Genomic DNA, 20,271 nt, shown 5'->3' with positions numbered 1-20,271 from the left:
GAACTTCATGTACTTGAACTCTATTCCACATTGAAGCAACAGTCCAGCCTGGAATTTATTTTGTAATACTAAACATTATGGAACCGAAATTTTACATTATATCAAAGAATTGTTTCTAAAATGACAAAAATATGACCTTATTTCAAAATTATGCCAAAATATGCTGTAAAACCAAAAAAACTCTAAAATATGCATTTATATGCGCAATAAAAACGACATAATTTCAATAAGAATGACTGGAAACATGCATAATTACATTTAAAAATAGGAATAAACCCTAGGAAAAAAATATGACATGTCATAGAAATCCGGGCCCTAGTGATGAACCTTTCAAGGTTTATTCCTTGGGGTGGGGGGAGTGTAGGGTTGAGGCTCTTACAGTGGTGGTGATGAAGAGTTCTGTCTACTGGGATATAATGTCGTGTAGCATTGAAAGTCAACAGACATTTCCAAGGAAGAAGCAGGGCCGGCTTGCCACATGCTTTCTTGCTAGTTTCTTCCTCGGCTTGTTATTAAACTCTAAAGATGGTGGCGACATGATTGTCTAAAACATCATTTGTCTTGCAACAGACTACATGGCAAGATATCCCAGAAGGCAGAACTTTTCAACTTCTTTTACTTCTGTAAAGACAAGGAATTTTATAACCAGCTGAATGAATAACTTTTAGCTACGAATGGAAATGCCTGTCAGATTTTCATAGTTATATATATGAGACGAACTACGTCTTAAGTGCAACAATTTAATTGTAGTTCTTTCTTCTTCCCTTCCTCCACATTACATGTTTCAGCCCTAAATGGCCATCATCAGATGTGTATTCTTACGTAGCTGCTACACTGCCCGTAGTTTAACCTTTAAACGACTAAAGACAACGTATGTCGTCTTTAAAAGAAAGTCACCGGCACGAATGACTACATATGGTGTCGCAGAGTCCGCGCGTGGCAACGTTATATAAAATTAAATTTTAAAGTAGAAAATTATGTCCTACTTACATAATTTTTGGCCACCATCTGCATGGAGTGTCTGTCTTCCCGCCTGCATCATCTGCCGGAATGTTGCCTTCGTGTGGAATTCTCAAAAAATCCGGAAATGCAGAGTCCGATTTCGCAATTCACGCACTTTGTCCGGGCGGTCTTTCGTGTCCCACGCGAAAAGCACACACGACACCTCAATTGCGAAGTATAGCAAGTCGGCCAGTGATGTGGTTTGGCCTTCTATAGTCGAGATATCTCCCATAAAACGGCAGGGGTTCGACCCCTGGCCGTTGATGGCGAGGGGGACCCCTAACAGCATGTTCCGCACAAGAGCGAGACGAAATTCTCTGTGTGACAACAGGATGTAACTGTTCAGACCAAGGAGATGGAGAAATAGCTTATTTGTCCATTTCCAGGTTCGACGACAGATGCTATAACTGTTTGCCACAGTTTGCCCACAGCTCCATCTGAATAATTATTCACACTCCTCGTGCCACGCTGGTGTCGTGCTCCCCAGGTTGCCGACGAAGATTATGGGTCTTCTTCGAAATCACTTTATGATTTGCTACCTTCAACGTCACTCTCAGAATTGTCGGTACAGGATTCTGTATCGGAGGCATTGATTAGCTGCAATATGTCAGAATATCCCAAACGACACGGACCACATGTTACGAACGAAATTTGAAATTACTCTCGACTGAACACGTCCAGCCACTAAGCTATTACGCTGTGTTAGTACGGCAACGACAACGCATGCATAAAGAATGCTAGCATGGAACTGTAGAAGAACAGTATACGTATTGTTCAGGAGAGATCTATAAACAACACGTGAGTTTATATCTCTCTTCCACTGACCACATTCAAGTTGAAGCTCGTCACATAGACTGCGATAACGTCTCTAGACTCAACATCCGGTGTTACCGTGACATGCACAAGTGTCGTCATCAGCAACTTCCATTCAGGGGTGTCCAGAACGTATGAATTCTTGCTCAGAAACAAGAAATTGCGAAAATTCTCCTTTGGTGTCAGTGCAAAAATTTTAACATGTTTTATACAATCTGTAAATTACAATATCTGATTCTATATTCTTTCGAGAAAAAAACAGCGTTTATTTCGTTCGATTATCACAGAAATAGCAGAAATAGGAGCAAAATTAGTAAGTGACTACAATTTTCACGAATCTCAAATAGCGGCCATTTAAAGAACTCCGTACCGTTGCCACAACCTAAGTTTAAAGGGCCGTAGGATAAAGGTTAAAATTTAAAACCACCAGTCTTTCCAGTTGTATGTATGTGTAAAATCTTTGTTAACCTACACGCGTCAGTTTGATTTCTAAAATTGGCACTTTTTTAAAACTTCAGTTCAACTTAAAATGTCTATGAATTTTCTATTCTTTTTCTTTTTCCAAATTTTTAAAAATTAAAATTTTCTTATGGTACACGCCCTATGTCTATAGTGCTGCAGCGGCCACTTCTTGTTTTATCACTGTTCAGGTATTTTTCTGTGTAGGCTCTCTCTGTGTGTGTCGCTGCTTATCTTTAATATGTGCAGCAGTTAACAAAGATTTTATACATACATACAATTGGAAAGATTGGTGATTTTAAATTTTAAACTACGGGCAGTGTAGCAGCTACGTAAGACTACACACCTGATGATGGCCATTTAGGGCCGAAACGTAGTGTGGAGGAAGGGAAGAAGAAAACTACAATTAAATTGTTGCCCTTAAGACGGAGTTTGTCTCATATATATTGTGTGAGTATAACAGGATGCTTAAATACAATATTGTTTCTTAGTTATAACTGTAAGGTAGCTAGTACAAAAGGTTCAGTGAAATGCAGTGAGAAATCTCCTTTCCTTTATCCAGTAAAAGTAAAAATATGAAGTAAAGGCTATCCCTCTAGCAGGCCCTGAAGGCCCATAACCTTGAGAGATGTTGAGGGTCCCACATTATCTACACAATCGGCTCAAAGATGGCTGTAAGGTTGTCAGCCTTACACGCTGGCCGCACTTTACTCCCCAGGAAAATTATTTAATTAATTCCTGTTACTCATTTCTGTTAGGGTGCATGCGGTAGCATAGTTGGTTGAGGGGCTATGCTACAAGCCAGAAGGTCGCGGGTTCAGGTCCCGACGAGGTCATTGGATTTTTTTCTTGTAGCATAGCATCTCAGTCAACTATGCTACCGCGTGCCCCTTCCTTTATCCAGTACAGACATTTATTTCCTTCACATCTTTCATCTGCTGACTGCCTTATCCTGTTCATCTTTTCATCCTATCATCAGTCCTGTCCCTCTCTTTTCCTATATTTGATCTGACTGTATTATGTTAAAGAAATCAATTAAGTTATATCTTTATACTTCACATGGTACCATTTTGAATATAGAGCTGCTATCTGTGCATGTACATGAGAACTGTGCATTACCATCACTGTTCTACAGCATTTTAACATATTGCACTCAGCCTGTAATAACACATGAAACTGGCTTTTATATAGAAGTTTCTAAACTATTTTTGTCATTGTGTGTTTGAAATGGTAGACCTGACCTCATGGCTTTGTCTGTGAAGAATTATGGTCTTTTTCATTGTAACAGAGTATAGTTCGAAGACAGCCTGAGGAAAGAATCACTTCCATCTTCAGGGGTGATTTCTAAGACAAGCAGGAAACCAGCAAGAAGCAGAGCTCTGTTTGGCACCTGCTTCTTGCTGGTTTCTTGCTTCATATACTGTACAGCCCTGAAGATAGAGGTGGTTCTTGCTCTGAAACAGGAGTTGGATTTTACCAATCTATGCAGTGTTAAACCCAGAAGATTATACTCTCCAAATATTGAAGAACTGAAGATTACTTCTTTATACCTCCAGTCTTTAAGGGTCTTTCTTTGATTTGCACAGAGACAAGCATTTGATAGCCATTGTAATATTTGGACAAAGCTTCAGTGGAACACAGAAACTGACATGAGAGAATATTAAGATGGGTCTTGGTGAAACAAGTTTGAGGATGGTAGGTGAATGGAATGGGCTCAAGGAAGTGGACAGCATCCTGAGCCTCTATCCATCTGTTATCATGCCAGAGGCTTCTCCATTCTTTTCTGTTTTCCCATATATGCTTCTCATGTATGTGTCACCTGTTTCTGTGGTACTTGGTGTACCTGGTGTAACATACACCATTTTGGAGGATCTGAAAGTTTATTAATTAAATATTGGTGTATTTCATTTATTGTTCATACATTTCATTGTAAACACAGTTAACTATCTTGTTGGTCGCAGATACAGAACATTGTGAACCCAACGATTTTACTTTTCAGAGATTAATGTATAGTTGCCCGTGTCTGAATACAAGTTTTGGAAGGTATGAACAGATTTTGTCAAAAATCTGCCGTTGTGACTTGGTGGTGGTCATTGAGAAGGTTAAACATACGGGAAACTGTCATTTTTTGCGTTTGAAAAAGCATATTTGGATCAGATGGAATGAGAGACATGTGCACAATTAGAACAGTATCCAAGTAACACAGGCTTCTTTGATGTCTTTATAGACATGTAATTGTTGTGCTTGTTCTATTGCAGAGTCTCTGTGATGGCATAAAATTCTGTAGTAGCATGATTGCAACACCTACTTTCAGTTTCAGCTTGTGAGGAGACATTCCTGTTAGTATTAAGCTGTTGAAAAACACTTCAGGATATGCCAGATTGGTCACTTGGTCACTTTGCTGCAATATGCACACTTTTGTAAACAGTCTGTTTTCCAAATATGAATACGGTCTAACACTCTATTGTTCAGTTCTAAAGTATCCTCATTTGTAACATTACTGTTCTGCCTTTGAGTTGCTGAACTGTAACAGTGTTGGAGTTAATGTCACCATAAAGTTGTTCTACAGGGTGTTGTGTGTTTGGAAAACAGAATGGAGGCAACCTTAACAGCTGTTGCACATTCATCATCTTCTAGTAGTCAGTCTGAAAGGTCTTTCTCTCTTTCTATTCACATGTTACATGTAAGTTTAAGTGTTTGTATACAGAGATCATGAGCCTCATGTGAATGCTGGTATGACTTCCTGAAGTCTGTGCTGAAAGTATAGATTTCCCTACAAAATACTTTTCTAATCATTTCATATTGTGCAGTAATCTGTGTTTGAATGATGTGAACGTGTTTTGTTGGTGCTTCGTCCCACACTGTCAATTCTGAATGTGGAAGTGCCTTAGTTTCCTTTGTGTTTTGCTTTAAATTGCAATTGTTGATTAGTGTCCAAGGTACCATACGTGGCCTGAAAAGTAGCATCATGCCACATTTGTTCAATGTTTAATTTTTCTATATTTGCAATTTGTTTGGCTTGTTCTACAAAAATGTTGAATAATTGCAAATGCAGAGATGCTGTAAAGCATTTCAGCAGCTGGTAAATGCAGTTTGTGAAGGCTCAGGCAATATTTTTTCACCATTTCATTGATTTCTGCAGGAGCATAGAGATGGATAGTTTCCTCAGAATAATATCCTATGAAATCTTACCTCGTCTCCTGTTTGTATCCTTCCTATAATTCAGGTACATCTTTGGTTCACATATACACATCATTGCAAATAGTAACTATATAATTCAGTGTATTTACCTCTGTTGCCAAGTTTGTCATATCACATCCTGTCTTCTTGCAAAATTCTGTTCTCTGCAGTCTTCTTGTAATGTTTCACACAGTTGTCATTTGACTGTCTGTAAATACTCAAAACTGGTAGTTCCTGTTACTCCTGTAAGAAGCATGTGAAGATAATAGTGTTCTCTGTCTTGAAAACTAATAAGAGGCATTTGTCCACTCTCTCCACATCAGTGCAAATGAATTTTGTTATTTGCACATCAGTTCTGTTTAATTCAAATCATGCTCCAGTCATGGTCTTCATACACATTACCACTGCAAGACTTGTTCTGTGCCCTCTTGGAAGACTGTTTCCTGCTTGTAAATTAGATGCATTACCAGTCATGTAATGTACTGCAAGTACTCTGACATCAGAAACTCATTTGTATGCCACAGTTGCTTCAGGTGCAGCCACATACCATACATATAAGGAAGTCTGAATCTCATCATAGACCAAAACTCCATCAGTACCTTCACTCTGTAATTCTATAGATGCTTCATCGTGGCCTTTATGATCATATTTATATAGATACTTTGCATTCTTCATAGATGCATATGTTTCCACATTAGTATGTGCATTAAATTTCTTTGACAGCCATGGATTATAAGGTGTATTCCATGTATTGTCCAGGTCATACTTCCCTGCTTTAACAGTAGTTAGCCATTAACCCTTTTGCGCGGTGATTTAAATTCCGCGGCCGTCTCTCCGGCGGTAATATATTCAGCTGGCCATTTAAATTTTGCTCGAAAATGATTTATTCATCATTGTTCTTAAATTATATGAGATAGGAACATGAAACTTTCACTAAAATGATCTTAAAAGGTGGTTTTATAACCTTGCCTTATAATATGAGCGCCCGGTATCTCGGCAATGGAAGCAGGTTGTTTAGTATTTGAGCAGTGAATGGTACGCCTTGAAGGATGAAACTTTCACTAAAATGATCTTAAAAGATGGTTTTTATAACCTTACCTTATAATATGAGCGCCCAGTATCTCGGCAATGGAAGCAGGTGTTTAGAATTTGACACTGTAAGGTAGGCCTTGAAGCATTCTTCTAACCCAACGCTGCCCCACATTCACCGCTCCAATATTGTGTATCTTTTCTTTGGCTCTTTTTTTTTAACCACACGTCTGTGCGGCCTTGCCTGCTTCCCCGTGAGGGGTATAGTTCAAGGAAATGTCTTTCCGTGAGCGTTTAGCTAGTCAGGTCAGCTGCAGTAAATTCAATGTTACGAGTTATCATAACAAGGGGTTGTTGCTATGCCTTTGATATTCCATCCATTTTGGCGGCAGTAGATGTCGTAGGGGTGACCACAGAATTCATGAAGTTATTCTAAGAACTGGCTGGTATGTAGTGCACGAAAGCAGAGCTTAGCTGGCTCAAAAAAAATATTCATGGTCATCCCTCGAAACGACCACCAAGGTCAGTACGATAAAATGGCGTCAACTGGAGCGATAATACATGAAGGAATGAGTTCTTTCCCCCCCCCCACACACACACACCAGTTACGTCATAGGGGGTGACCACAGTGTTCTGCCTTAATTCGTGACGTTTTTCTAAGAACTGGGTGCTATATACTGTGCAAAATCAATCGATCTTGCAAGAATAAATTTTTGGACATCCCTCTTCTAAGAATTCCAATTGAGTGTGTTAGTGTGGCCAGCTCAGGGCAATATGATATTATAAACACAGCACATATCACATGTCTGCTGTTTATAACTTCATAGCAAAGAAAACACGCCATTCATAACAGTAGAACGAAGAAACCGCTCGCAAGAGCAACAGGAAATTTGCTGCAAGACAGGCATATGTAACAATGACTTAGCGCAGATAAAGTCGTGGCTTATTATACTCTGTTCTACTGACAACAGGCCAGCGAAAAATCTAACAATCTACAGCAAAACCATCAATTATTATGGGCTTTATAACATAGGTGTGCAGCTGGACGAAACATACACGTCGAACCCCCCAGACGATTTAAATACCTGACGAAACATACACGTCAGACCACGCTGAACGGTTAACATTCTCTGGTATTGTATCTCTGAACTCTTGTAAATCCATCACTGCACGCACAGAGATTGCAATAAATGCTGCAGTGACTGTGTAACATGCACTGTTTGATGATTTTGAATCACCTTGAATTTGTATGTCAGCATGGTAGCTCTGCACTTAACAACTGTACCAGTGTCATCTTCTGTGCTTATTTTAGGATCTGTAGACAAAATGAGTAGTACGAGTATATGTGCTTGTGGTAGTCCACATTTCTGGAACATAGATGAACTCTATTACAGGACCCAAAAGTCTCCACTTCAGAATGTCAAGCAATTCTGCAAGATTTTTTCTGAACAATCACACTTATATCTGGTCTGTGTTCTGGTTGTTGCTTTCCTTCCATTGCATTCGACTAGGCAGGATTGCAGTTAAAAGTTATGAATAAGTTGAGTCCCCCAAACTTTTGTACAATTTCCATAGCATTCTTATAGTTTTTGTCCATATGTCTTGGGCTCCCTTGGAAAGTTGAAAGCAGAATTACCATCTTTCTTTTCTGAGCTTTTGTTGTAAGCTCTTGCTTCTGCAGCATCGAATAGCCCACGGTACATTACCACTCATATGTCTTTCTGATTATGGCATAAATAGTTTAATCTAGATCTTTCAGTCCATGTGTAGGCATCTACAATGCACTGTTGAAATAATATCACAGTACTATGAATTAAACTAAATCCAGGTCACACTGCAAGTCTGTAAGTAAAGAACGGCAACTGTGTTAATCTAGGTAATATGTTTTATGGTTCTTTTGCCTTGTACATGTTGCAGTTCCTGGTCCCGGCCACCCTCTCCACGAGGAAAGCAACAGATACACCATAGAGTTTCAATTATTTAGTGACAATATATTGTGACGTACTGCCTGAAAGCCAGACTATAAGACGTCCATCACTAGTCAACGGCTAACATTTCTTAGGCATTTATGCCTAGGAAATCGTTGCCTCGGAGAGGAAAGTCTAACAGTGTGGTTTCCACCATTACAAATGAACTGTTTGAAGCAGACACATATTCTAGTGGCAACAAGAGGTTCATTGCATTGCAGTGGGTGAAATTAACCCGTCTTATGGTGAGAAAGAAAGACACCTACTCAGTTGGGCCCCTTATAAGAGCTAATCTCAATCACTGGACAACTCCTGTCAGATTTACCCAGCTATTTCAACATATTTTTTTTTTGTGTATCTCCATGTATTTGTACAATCAGTCCAGTATGGGCTATAAGTACATCTTATGTGATACTTAATCTAAAGCTTAAATACTAAGAGAGAACCTGTCGGGGAGAGTAATGCTCCAGTGAGCATTCTCTACGGATCTATTTCGAGTGTGACTTTGTTATTTTGTGTATTGCATTTATATGAAGCGCGTCGTTAAGTCATTTGGTTTATGCCTTTTCAGTCTTCTGGGTCGTCTGCGTCATTTAATAGTGTGGTTGCGAGTTCATTTGGATGTGCCATTAGCTTGTATTTGTATTTACGGCTGATGTTTGTGGTTTCTTCCCGTACTGTAGATATGCCTAGATCAGCATGTAGTAGTCTGTTTGGGACGTACCACGGTGCATTGACTATAGCGCAAAGTACTTTGTTTTGAAATCTCTGTAACATTTCTATATTGGATGTACTTGCAGTTCCCCATAATGATGTGCCATAAGTCCAAATAGGCTTCAGTATTGTCTTGTAAACTAGGAGTTTATTTTTGGTAGACAGTTCTGCCTTTCTGCCAATTAGCCAATGCATCTGACTAAATTTGATGTCCAGTTGTTTTCTTTTGGCGAGAATATGTGTGCGCCAGGTCAACCGCCTGTCCAGGTGAAGGACTAAGTATTTGATTGATCCCTCTTGTATGTATGTTCCGTTTAATAGTACCGGAGGGCAGGTTCCATGTCTCAAAGCGAAGGTGATGTGCATGGATTTAGTTTCGTTGGCCTTAATTCTCCATCATTGTAGCCATTCTTCAAATTGGTCTAAGTGTGTTTGCAGTATCTGGGATGCTTCAGTAGGGTTCCCATGAGATGCTAGTATTGTTGTGTCGTCAGCATAGGTGGCAAGCACTGTTTGTCCGGTTTCTGGCAAGTCAGCTGTATATATGGAGTATAACATAGGCCCTAGGATAGTTCCCTGCGGAACTCCGGATAAGACGGTATAATTCAGTATAGGCTTTGTTGTATTTAACTAAAAAAGTTCTGTCGGTAAGGTAGGACTTTAATAGGGAATACATTGGATGTGGAAGAGGGCACTAAAATTTGTATAATAAGCCTATGTGCCATACTTTATTGAAGGCTAGGCTTATATCAACACATACAGCTGAGCAGTAGCGCCTGTTTTCAAAATCACTATGAATTTGGTTTAGTTAGTTAGTTAGTTAGTTATTAGAGAGGGTGGGTTTCCCCATGCACTTAGACCTGTAGTGGTCCATTGTGCTTCCCTCTATGATTTCTACCAGCCTCTATATCCTACCAGTATTGGTGCTTACCATCAGTCCCGCCCAGCCAGCGAGACCAGCTCTACTGGCTGAGAAGTATCTATAATGCTTCCCCCATCTACCGGAGGTATTAGTGACTGCTGTCGGGTGGCAGATGTCCGCAATTTTGCTCAGTGACCTCCTTCGGAGGTATGAGGTTCTTTTATGTGCCGTAAAGCTACAACACGGGACCCACAGCTTAAAGTCCCTCCCGGAGGACTTGTTCCCTGAATTTTTCCGCCCTTAAAAATTCGACGACCTCCGCCGGGTATTTGAACCCACGTACTGCGAGTCAGGAGGTGGGAACGTTACCTCTAGACTACGGAGGCCGCTTATGAATTTGGTTTACTAATCGATGTATTTGTTCGATCGTTCCGTGGCCTTTTCTGAAGCCAAATTGATGTGTAGGTATGAGCTGATGATCGTCGATTTCAGGTAGTAACTGTTTGAGCAGAATATTTTCCAGAACTTTGGAGAGAATCGGCGGGAGACTAATGGGTCTATACGATGCAGCATCGTTTGGATTTTTCCGTTTTCAAAATCATGACTATTTGCGCGACTTTCCATTGACAGAGGAAGTATTTGAGTTGTAAAATTGCATTATTTCAACATATTGGACTAGGCTAGTTCAGTGGGCCATGGTTTCTTGTTTTTGCCCAGTGAACTAGCCTAGTCCTATATGTTGACATAGCTGGGTGAATCTGACAGGAGTTGTCCAGTGATTGAGATTAGCTCTTTCTAAGGGGTCCAACTGAGTAGGCGTCTTCCTTTCTCACCTGAAGACGGAAACAGATCCAGTTTCCGAAACGTCACGTCCTCTATTGCCTATAATTCTGGACGATGGAAAAAGTCCAAAACCCCAGTAATTCTGTGTGTCATCCACCATCGTCAGAACCCTTTAGAATCTATAGGTATTTTCCTATGTCATGCTCTCCCACACTGATTGCAGTTTTCTGATTATTTACATCCAGATTTTTTCTTATTTTTTTCCTTCATTGTTCTCTGTCTTGTCTTCATGATCATAGAATTTCAGCTTCAGCTCTTAGTCTTATTTCTCCACTAATGATTCATTAGCATTTTTCCTTTGGTTTCTTATAGTTATTTTTACACCTCATAAAACTTTTATTCACTATTAACTTAATAGAAAGTTGGATACATATTTGATGTTAAAGTGCACAACACTTAAATGTCATTTATTCACATATACACGATGTGTTATGTTTGTAGAATTAAGTTTGTAAAAGGTTACATGTATTTAAAGTTCCACATTAACTAAGCATTTCTGCTGACGAGAAGCAGTGAATAGCTAGCTCTAACTGTTGGGAGATGGTGGAATATATTTCTTTCTCTTATCTTCTGAAACACCAAATCCAGGCTAGAAAACTGTTACTCTTACCTGGATATCTGTGCCTAACATCAGACCATTAGTGTTAATTTACTAGCAAAAATTAATATATGCTGATGGTTTTGTTTAACTTCAGGTCCCAGGAGTGAATTTACCAGTAAGTGACATTGGTTATTATTTGGCAACGCTGATCACTTGCAGTATTGTGCATGAACTAGGACATGCTGTTGCTGCAGTAAGGTATGACATATTTATTTAGTATCTTTACACACAGTCCAATCTGCCTTCTTACAGAAACATAATTGTATTATGGGAAGTTTGACTGTGTATAGGTGGTAACTTTGGTAGTAACAGTCCATAAAACCTCAGTATTTAAATGCTGAACAGAGTATTAAAGTAATTATTTGTGAACACATATTATTTTTTTTAAGTTGATTTAGACAGTAGGCAGTAATGCACATAATGCAGATATGAAGAAATTATGTTAATAAGTTGGTTGTACCTTTATAATATGGTGACCAGTTACTTATGATCATTTTCCAGACTCAGTGTTCCCACATATGCTGCTTTACAAATGGAAGTCTATATTTGTTCCCGAATTTTAGCATTCTTTTTATATTTCACCAACAGACCTGAATTTCATGACAGGTTAAGTTACTTTAATTTAATTTACTTTGCGTTATTAATATAAATTTCTGTATTAGAATCCGTCACAACAAAAAAATGAAACAGTTAATGTTTGACCTTTAACGTACAAATGTTATATATATCTAACAGCAAGTAACACTCCTCGGTGGCTGAATGTTATATTTATCTAACTGAGGACACTGCTCTCTTTGGGAGTGCTGACAGTTAGATCTGAAGTTTGAAACCAAAACAAACCCACGCAATCTCATGTCAGTGGTTCATTCTTTAGCTCTGAATAATGAAATCATTTATCACGGTACTGGTTTTGATACTATTTATGTTAGATATTACTGTTTATGAGCTGGTCAGCCAAATAGAGCCCAGCTTTGTTTTGAGAACTGAGTAGTAAATATTAATCTGTGCTCGCAGATTAGTGCTTCACAAGCTTTCAAGGAAATGCGACGTATTCAAGGATTGGTTTTCAGTAGCGAATTATCAGTTAGGAAGTCAGTGTCAGATTGTCATATATTTCTTTATCAGTTAGAAAGTCTGTCAGACTGTCATATATTTTTTTATATATCATTTTTATTTTGTGCCTCGGAAGAGGTATAAACCCACTGAGCCAGTATTACGTTGTGAATAAAGAGCATCTTCTTCACTGTGACTTTTGGTATCAGTGTCGGACTGGCACTCTTTTTGACCAGGATTGTAATTACTTTGCATCACTATTTTGTGAGTATTACTAACAGGTGAGTGTCACTTTGTCAATCAACATAATTTATTCAATTTAGCAGGAAACCCCCCTCCCCCAAGATGGAACCTCAAAAACATGCCAGATATTCAAAACTTCTCGATGCAGAAGAACTGAAGGAAATATTGATGAAAGAGGAATCTGATGATGAGTTAGAAGAACTCAATGAGTTCATTGAACCTCATGAAAATATCATCATCAACTGGTAATAAGGCAGAGGGCCTTGTGGATAAATCTGACAGGATGGTAAACAGTTATGGAATTGCTTTGAGGACATGGAAATGGACAAAAAATTGTTTTTCCGCCTTCTAGATATGACTGTTCTCAATGCCTATCTGTTACACAAGTCATGTGGTGGAAAAAGACACATAAAAATCATTGAAATCCTAGTGCGGGATTTGATTCTTCAATAGCACGAGGCGAATATCACGGTCAGTGGTGTTTCTCGGGGGGAGGCCAAGTTCATTTGGGGCCCAACTGAGTCGACTGGCGGTGAAACATTCACAACACTGGCCAACCAAAGGGAAACGAAGACGTCATGTGTTCGCTAAGTATGAAAAGCAGGAGCATCCTTTTCTGTTGTAAAAAGTGTGATGTTGGGCTGTGTGTCGTGGACTCCTTCGAGATGTGGAACAAGCATGTCAGAGAGTATGAAGTGACGCAGTTCAAACTCGCGTACAGTCTAAACAAAATATTATTGTATATTGATTGGTTGGTTTCCAGTGGCTGCATTTGGGATCATTTAACCCATTTTGCTTCTTGCTTCCCAATCGAGATCACTCAAGTTTTTGCTTTGTTGCATCTTGAAGAAGTTTGCACTTTTTCTTTGGGAAGCTTCGCCAGGTTTGTTGCTCATTTTGCACTACCCAGGGGACACGTATGACTTAAAAATGTCACAGATGCTAGCAACTTTGCCCCCCATATTATTGTATATAGTGATTATATTTACAAAATCACCAAGATTGAAGAAAAAACTACGGGTAAGTCCTTTGGAATTTCATAACATATATAATAAAGATTATATTTTGCATTTCATGACAAAATAATCACAGTTAATTTTCATTTGTAAAAATTGCTCTTTTGTGTATATGTAGAAAATGTGATTGCCTTTCAGGTTGTTTTTAGTTTATATTTCTATGTCACATAGAACGGAAAATATGTAGGGTTTTTTTTCTCCCCCCCCCCACTCCAGAAAAGTCTGCAATGTTAAAGACTTAGGGCCATTTAAATTCCGGCCTCAGAGGGCCGCTGGGAATTTAAAAGCCTGTATGTTAGAGGTTAATAATATTTAGTTACATGTTTCGGTAAATACAGGTAAATACATGATTACCACATTCTTAAACTATTGAATTACATTTTATATGTTTGGTACAATAGTGCTGTATTCTTGACAGATATATCATAATATAATAATATAAAATATAATAAAAGATAAAGATCTCTTAATAGAATATGTTATACAATTAAGAATATAATTAAAAGATATGCGTGTTATATGTCTTATTTTGTACGTTGTGCGTTCAAGTTCTGAGGTCTCCGATTTTTTTTCTCACACAATAATCATATAAAAAATTTGAAACTTCTGTCACTTTTCAATGTGATCTCCCTGCAGCTGTACACATTTTTCACAATGTCGACGCCATGATTCCATGGCCACTGCGAACGCTTCTGTAGGAGTGTTTTGGCCACTGGAAAATTGCTGATGCAATAGCAGGCTGAAAAACGGCATCCATGTCTCATCCATTGTCACAATTGATGAAAAGAAAGTCCCATTCATGCCTTCATCACGTGTCAACATCGCCTGGCAAATTGCCATGCGTGCAGCCTTGTGGTCATCTGCCAGAATTCGTGGCACCCACCTGGAGGACACTTTCCGCATTCACAGGTCTTCATGCAGGATTTTGTGCACAGATCCCACGGAAATGCCAACTTTGGAGGCGATGTTATCCACACTTAATCGGCGATCCTCCAAAACAACTTTCTCAACTCACTCAACCATGTCAGACTGGCTGGTGTGAGGCCGAGATTGTTTTGGTTTGTTGTCACACGACGTTCGGCCTTCTTTGAACTGTCGCCCCCACGAACGCACATTTTTCACATTCATGACACCATCACCACACGTCTCACTCAACTGGTGACGAATTTCAATGGGTGTTGCACCACGCAAGTGGAGAAAATGAATGATTACTCGCTGTTCTTGTAACAAAAACGTCACCATTTTAAGTATCAAAACACTCCTCACTCTCACTGCTACCACTAGAGTTCTGTGTGCCGTAGAGTGCTACCATCTCTGTCACGCATTCACAAAGAGTGCACACGTATTTTAAACTAAACCGCATGTGTCTGTCTGCTCCCAGTCCTGAGAAAGAAAATCGGAGACCTTGAAACTTGAACGCCCCTCGTATGTTGTATGTTGTTGCAGTCGTATTGTTATGTTATAGTTCTTATTTTTGTGGACATATGGCTATAGTTTTTTTGCCATTTACACATATGAATTTGGTTGACTTCTTGGAGGCCCATTGATGTGCGTGCAGTATTATTTTGTTTTTATATTATTTAATGGGTACCTCATTTTACATGTGTTATGTCCGGTCTGGTAAGAAGACAGATTGCAACTGCTGTGTTGTGATGGGTTCTGATAAACAATCTTATATAATTAAAACTTCAGGATGCACCCAGTAGCTTGTTAGATGGGTACCGACATTTCAGAGGAACCTACTGCCTTAGTTAGACTTGAAAGGATTCTGACGATGTGTATACTGTACTTCTTTTGGCTTATTTTGGACTTCATCCATGGATGAAGTCCAAAATAAGTCAAAAGAAGTACTGCCTTAGTGTTTATAAGCAGTCTTGATGCAACTTTTTGTAGAGTTATGGTAGCTGTGCGGATATTGTCACGTTGCATGTTTTTAATTGACCTTATCAACAGTGTAATGCACACTTTCCTTTATGCACCTGGTGCAATTTATGTTGCTTGTGATCGCTACATGATGTTATTCATTGATGGTGGGTGGAATTATCCATGTTTGCAGATTTTTCTGTAGCTGTGTTGCCACCGCATAATGGTATGTGTTATATTGCGTTTTTTTTTTATTATTATTTTAGTACAGGTAAATATAAATGTGCTCTCATTATATGTGGTGCCTGTGGCTGTTGGGTGAAGACTGGTGATTTCATTGTGTGTTTTATAGTACCATGTTTGATGTGTTGCAAAGTTAGTGTAGATATTTTTTGTATGTTTGGTTTAATCGCTGTGGTTTATTTGGTGCAGTATGTTATCTTGAATAAAATTGTTTGCAGTTTTCAATATTTGGGTCATGTCTGTATGCGTGTTGTTTGTATGTAGGTTGTTTCTACTTATTGCATAAATGTGATATTTCTTTAGAATGTTTAAGTATTTTCCTTTCCTTCTGGCCTTTATGATGTCTGTAGTTTTGTAGGTGTGTATGTCCAGTGTTCAGGATACAGTTTTGTGTTTTGAAATAATTTTAATTTTTCATACTTCTTTCCCACTATATTATTTGATTTTTCAGATTTTGTTGTATATTTTGTTTTTATAGGGAGTGTTTTTGTTTTAGGGGATGGTTGACTTGGATATCATATTGTATACTGTGTAGTATGTTAACATTGTTCTTTTCTGTTTTGATTATTAGGTATATGTGTAATCTATTTATTAAGTAACTGATGCTTGACAATTTATAAGGGTGGCAAGAATGTCTATGTGTATATTTCCAGTATGTTGCTAAATTTACTGATTCTTTTTCTGTAGGGAAAACCATTAAGGTTTCTTCTATATATGTTTTATCATAAGTGATGAGGATGTGGATATTTTTGGAGTATCCCATTCTTTGATATTTTGTTAGTATTGGCTATATTAGTTTGTGGGCCTTATGTTGTAAGTATGTTTCAACTCGTATTGCTGATGTTATTGTACCCACAGCTAATGTTTGTTTGTTTCTTTCTTTCTTTGCAATAATGTTTATCAAATTGGAAGTAGATTTGTAGTATATGTAATATTTCTTTTCAAATGTTTCGGTCAGTATCCAGGTTGCTGGTTAATATGTTATGAAATGTGTTCATCGTATCTAGTTTTGATATAATTGTATACAGTTTTTTATGTCAAATGTGTTTTTGTTAACATTTATACTTTGTAGGTCTGCAAGTAGATGCTCGGAGTTGTGAATTTTATGTTCGTGAAAGGTATAGATTCTTGTGTAATATTCTTCATGAGTCTTTTGCTACTTTATATGTGGGGGCATTTTCCCAGTTGACTGTTCTGAAAGACTTGCTAAGCTTATGCAGTTTTATTGTGGTATGGAAGTTAGGGGAAGTGGGATTCATATTCATGTATTTCCAGATGTTCTCTTTTGGTATGATATTGCTGCATTGTTCTGTTATGTGTTTTGTGATTTATTTGTATCATTAAGTTGGTTTTTTGTTGATCTTATTGAACTGATTTTCTTGTATAAAATTGTATATTTTGTGTTTGTATTCATAATTTGGTGAGAACAAATATGGAGTTGTTAGATTTGAGGTTTACATGGCAGTGACTATGAAGAATGTTGTCTCCTGGGATATGGCACCATGTGGATCTTGTGTGAACCGACGTTTCGGAGGAACGTGTTGCTTCCATCTTCAGGGTAGAAAAATCCATGGGTGAGGAACCAGCTTGAGCACTTGAATGCAGACTGCCAGACCTGCTCAAGCTAGTTCCTCACTCGTGGATTGTTCTAACTTGAAGATGAAGGCAATACGTTCCTCCAAATCATCGGTTCACACAGTGCCACATCTCAGAAGATGGCATTCTAAATAGGAAGTTCGCTTAGTGGGGGCTGGAGTCCAGCTGGGTCCACTCAGCACGGCGGCCACTGATTGGCCTATTGTAGCCTGCCCCAGGTGATTATGATGGTAGAGAATTTGGTGGAATGAAGATTGTCAGGGGAAACCAAAGTACTCGGCGAAAACCTGCCCCAGTGTCACTTTGTTCACCACAAATCCCACTTGAACAGACCCAGCATCGAACCCGGGCCGCCACAGTGGGAAGCCAGTGACTAACCATTTGAGCTATGGCACAGCCTTTAAATAGGAAGTTGCTGCAATATTGTAAAGTTTTCATTCCGTACAGCTGCAAATTAGGAAACTGCTATCATAATGGACTGTGTGGGAATAGAACTGAATTATTTCATAAGAATAAATTAATAAAATATGAACTTTACCTTTATACTTTTTTGACGCAATGGAATTTGCTTTTGTCATAATACAATGGATTCACTTATATTGTGAAATATCTGGATGAGAGAACTTCGATTAAATGGCTCTCCCAGATGTATGAAGTTGCTCATAAAGGGTTGAAAAGGTATATGTACATAAGGCAGAAGATAAGCTTTCTGTTAATTGAGCAACAGAAATACTAACTATAGTTGAGCTGAAAAAATTGGTACAAATCACAGAAAAATATGTATCTTAGAAACAAATCTGATTCATTTACCTATTAGATGTGCATATACTTCTTACCAATTAGTGCCTTTGGAGGAATTGCTAGTGTTTACCCAGCTGTGTTCTCTTGACTGACTGCTACTGAAAGACATCAGAGCAGGTTTCTAGTGGAGATATAGGACTGCCTTCATTGCCTTCCTGCATGATCAGTAATACGGCAATAAATTTCCTAGCATCCTGGTTAGTAACTCATTCACGATTAGTTGTGTCATCCTCATTGGTTTCCTGATCTTCTGAAGTATTGCTGCAGTTTGTTCAATAATTGCTTCCTCAGAATCTTCATTTTCATTATAACATTGAAGACTATTGTCCTTGCCAAAAACTTCATAATTTCCAGTGTGCATTTCTAATATGATGTCATTTTCACTGTCATCCTTATTTGTCATCTCCAAGTATGATTGTATGAAACTACAGTGAGGAAAGCAGTTCTGAATGGTCATGGTACTTAATCTTGGCCAAATATTGGCACTATTATTACTATTATTGTAGAGGGTGGATTTCCCCATGCACTGTGACCATTTATTGATCTATTGTGGGTCTCCCTTTAATTATTCTAACTATACGCCATGCCCTTCCAGTACTGGTGCTCGTTATCAGCCCCGTTCTGCCAGCGAGGTCGGCCCTCTCCGGTAGTGGTCCCCAATACTTCAGCCCCGTTCAGCCAGCGAGGTCAGCCCTCTCTGGTAGTGATCCCCGATACTTCCCCATCTACCGGAGGAATTAGAAACTACTTGGGCGGGAAACTTGCCTAATTTTGCTCAGAGGTCTCCTAGAGACATGAGGATCTTTTACGTGCCATAAATCTACGACACGGGACACACGGCTTAAAGTCCTTCCCGGAGGACTTATTCCCTGAACTTTTCCGCCCTTAAAAATTCCATGACCTCCATCAGGTTTGAACCCACGTACCTTGAGTCATGAGGTGGGAACGTTACCCCTAGACTATGGAGGCTGCTAAATATTGGCAGTAAACTGTACTGCTTGTAAAAAGATCAGTCCTTGCACTGACCTACTTAGCTGTCAGTATGTTTGCTTCAATTGCTTCAGGGATGTAATTTGTCAACTTTGTGTGATGTAATGTCTTCAGATTGTGTATGATTCCCATATCCGTTGGTTGTAACACGAATGTGGTGAGACAGAAATTCCAGTTGGATTTTGTTAACTGAATCTAAATGAGGGTGTGCTGTACATACATCAAGTACCAGTAAAATTCTGTTTCATTTCCATTGTACAAGGTGGTTCAAATATGACCAAGACTGGTTTTTTTAACCATAGTTGCCACACACTTGCACATATCAGTCTTCAACGTGTTCCCCTCTGGAGTCAACACATTTTTTCCAATGTTCTGGAAGCATCCTGATGCCCTTTTCAAAAAAGGCTTGTGGTTGGCGGTGTATCCACTCCTGAACAGTCTTGATGACAGCATCGTCCACAAACTGCATGCCTTGCAAGTCTGATTTGAGCTTTCCGAACAGGTAGAAATCACTTGGGGCCAAATCGGGAATGTACAGCAGATGTGTGAGAAGGTTCCATTTCAATATCCGGAGGGTTTTCATTGTTGTTTTGGCCGTATGGGGGTGTGCATTGTCTTGAAAGAAGGCTACCCGCTTTCCACCTCTCTTCCACTTGGATCGGATCTTTTCCTTCACGTCTGTTGCCAGGAGGTCTGAGTAATAAGCTGCATTGACTGTTCTGGCATCTGTCAGAAAGTCTACATGGATAACCCCCTGCCAGTCCCAGAAGAACATTGCCATCACTTTTCCTTCCGAAAGGCTCCTCCATGCTCTCTTGCATTTGGAGAACTGGTATGCCGCCACTCGCGTGATGATTGCTGGGATGCAGGACTGAAGTAGTGCACCCACGTTTCAACGGTGGTCACTATAGACTTCGTCTTCAAACTGCTGTAGGAGATGACTGGCAGCTTGCATGCACACCATTTTGTTCACGTCCGTCAAAGTGCATGGTACCC

At 39.1% G+C, this 20,271-nt stretch overlaps 2 protein-coding genes across 8 annotated transcripts in view; one reads left to right on the top strand and one right to left on the bottom strand.

Moving 5' to 3' along the window:
• The window catches only part of LOC111874531, a 154,487-nt gene that overhangs the window by 61,686 nt on the left and 72,530 nt on the right, over window positions 1–20,271 (bottom strand). The window lies entirely within an intron of this gene.
• The window catches only part of LOC111874529 (membrane-bound transcription factor site-2 protease), a 90,144-nt gene that overhangs the window by 34,996 nt on the left and 34,877 nt on the right, over window positions 1–20,271 (top strand). For all 7 annotated transcript variants that reach the window (XM_023870103.2, XM_023870102.2, XM_033755482.1 and 4 more), the window contains one exon: window positions 11,565–11,668. In XM_023870103.2, coding sequence (XP_023725871.1) covers window positions 11,565–11,668 — 104 coding nt within the window. The remainder of the gene's footprint in view (window positions 1–11,564; window positions 11,669–20,271) is intronic.

The sequence above is a fragment of the Cryptotermes secundus genome, unplaced genomic scaffold (assembly GCF_002891405.2).
Source record: "Cryptotermes secundus unplaced genomic scaffold, Csec_1.0 scaffold790, whole genome shotgun sequence".
NCBI lineage: Eukaryota > Metazoa > Arthropoda > Insecta > Blattodea > Kalotermitidae > Cryptotermes > Cryptotermes secundus.
The sequence above is the reverse complement of the archived record's forward strand: the minus strand, read 5'-3'. Positions and strand labels throughout refer to the sequence as shown.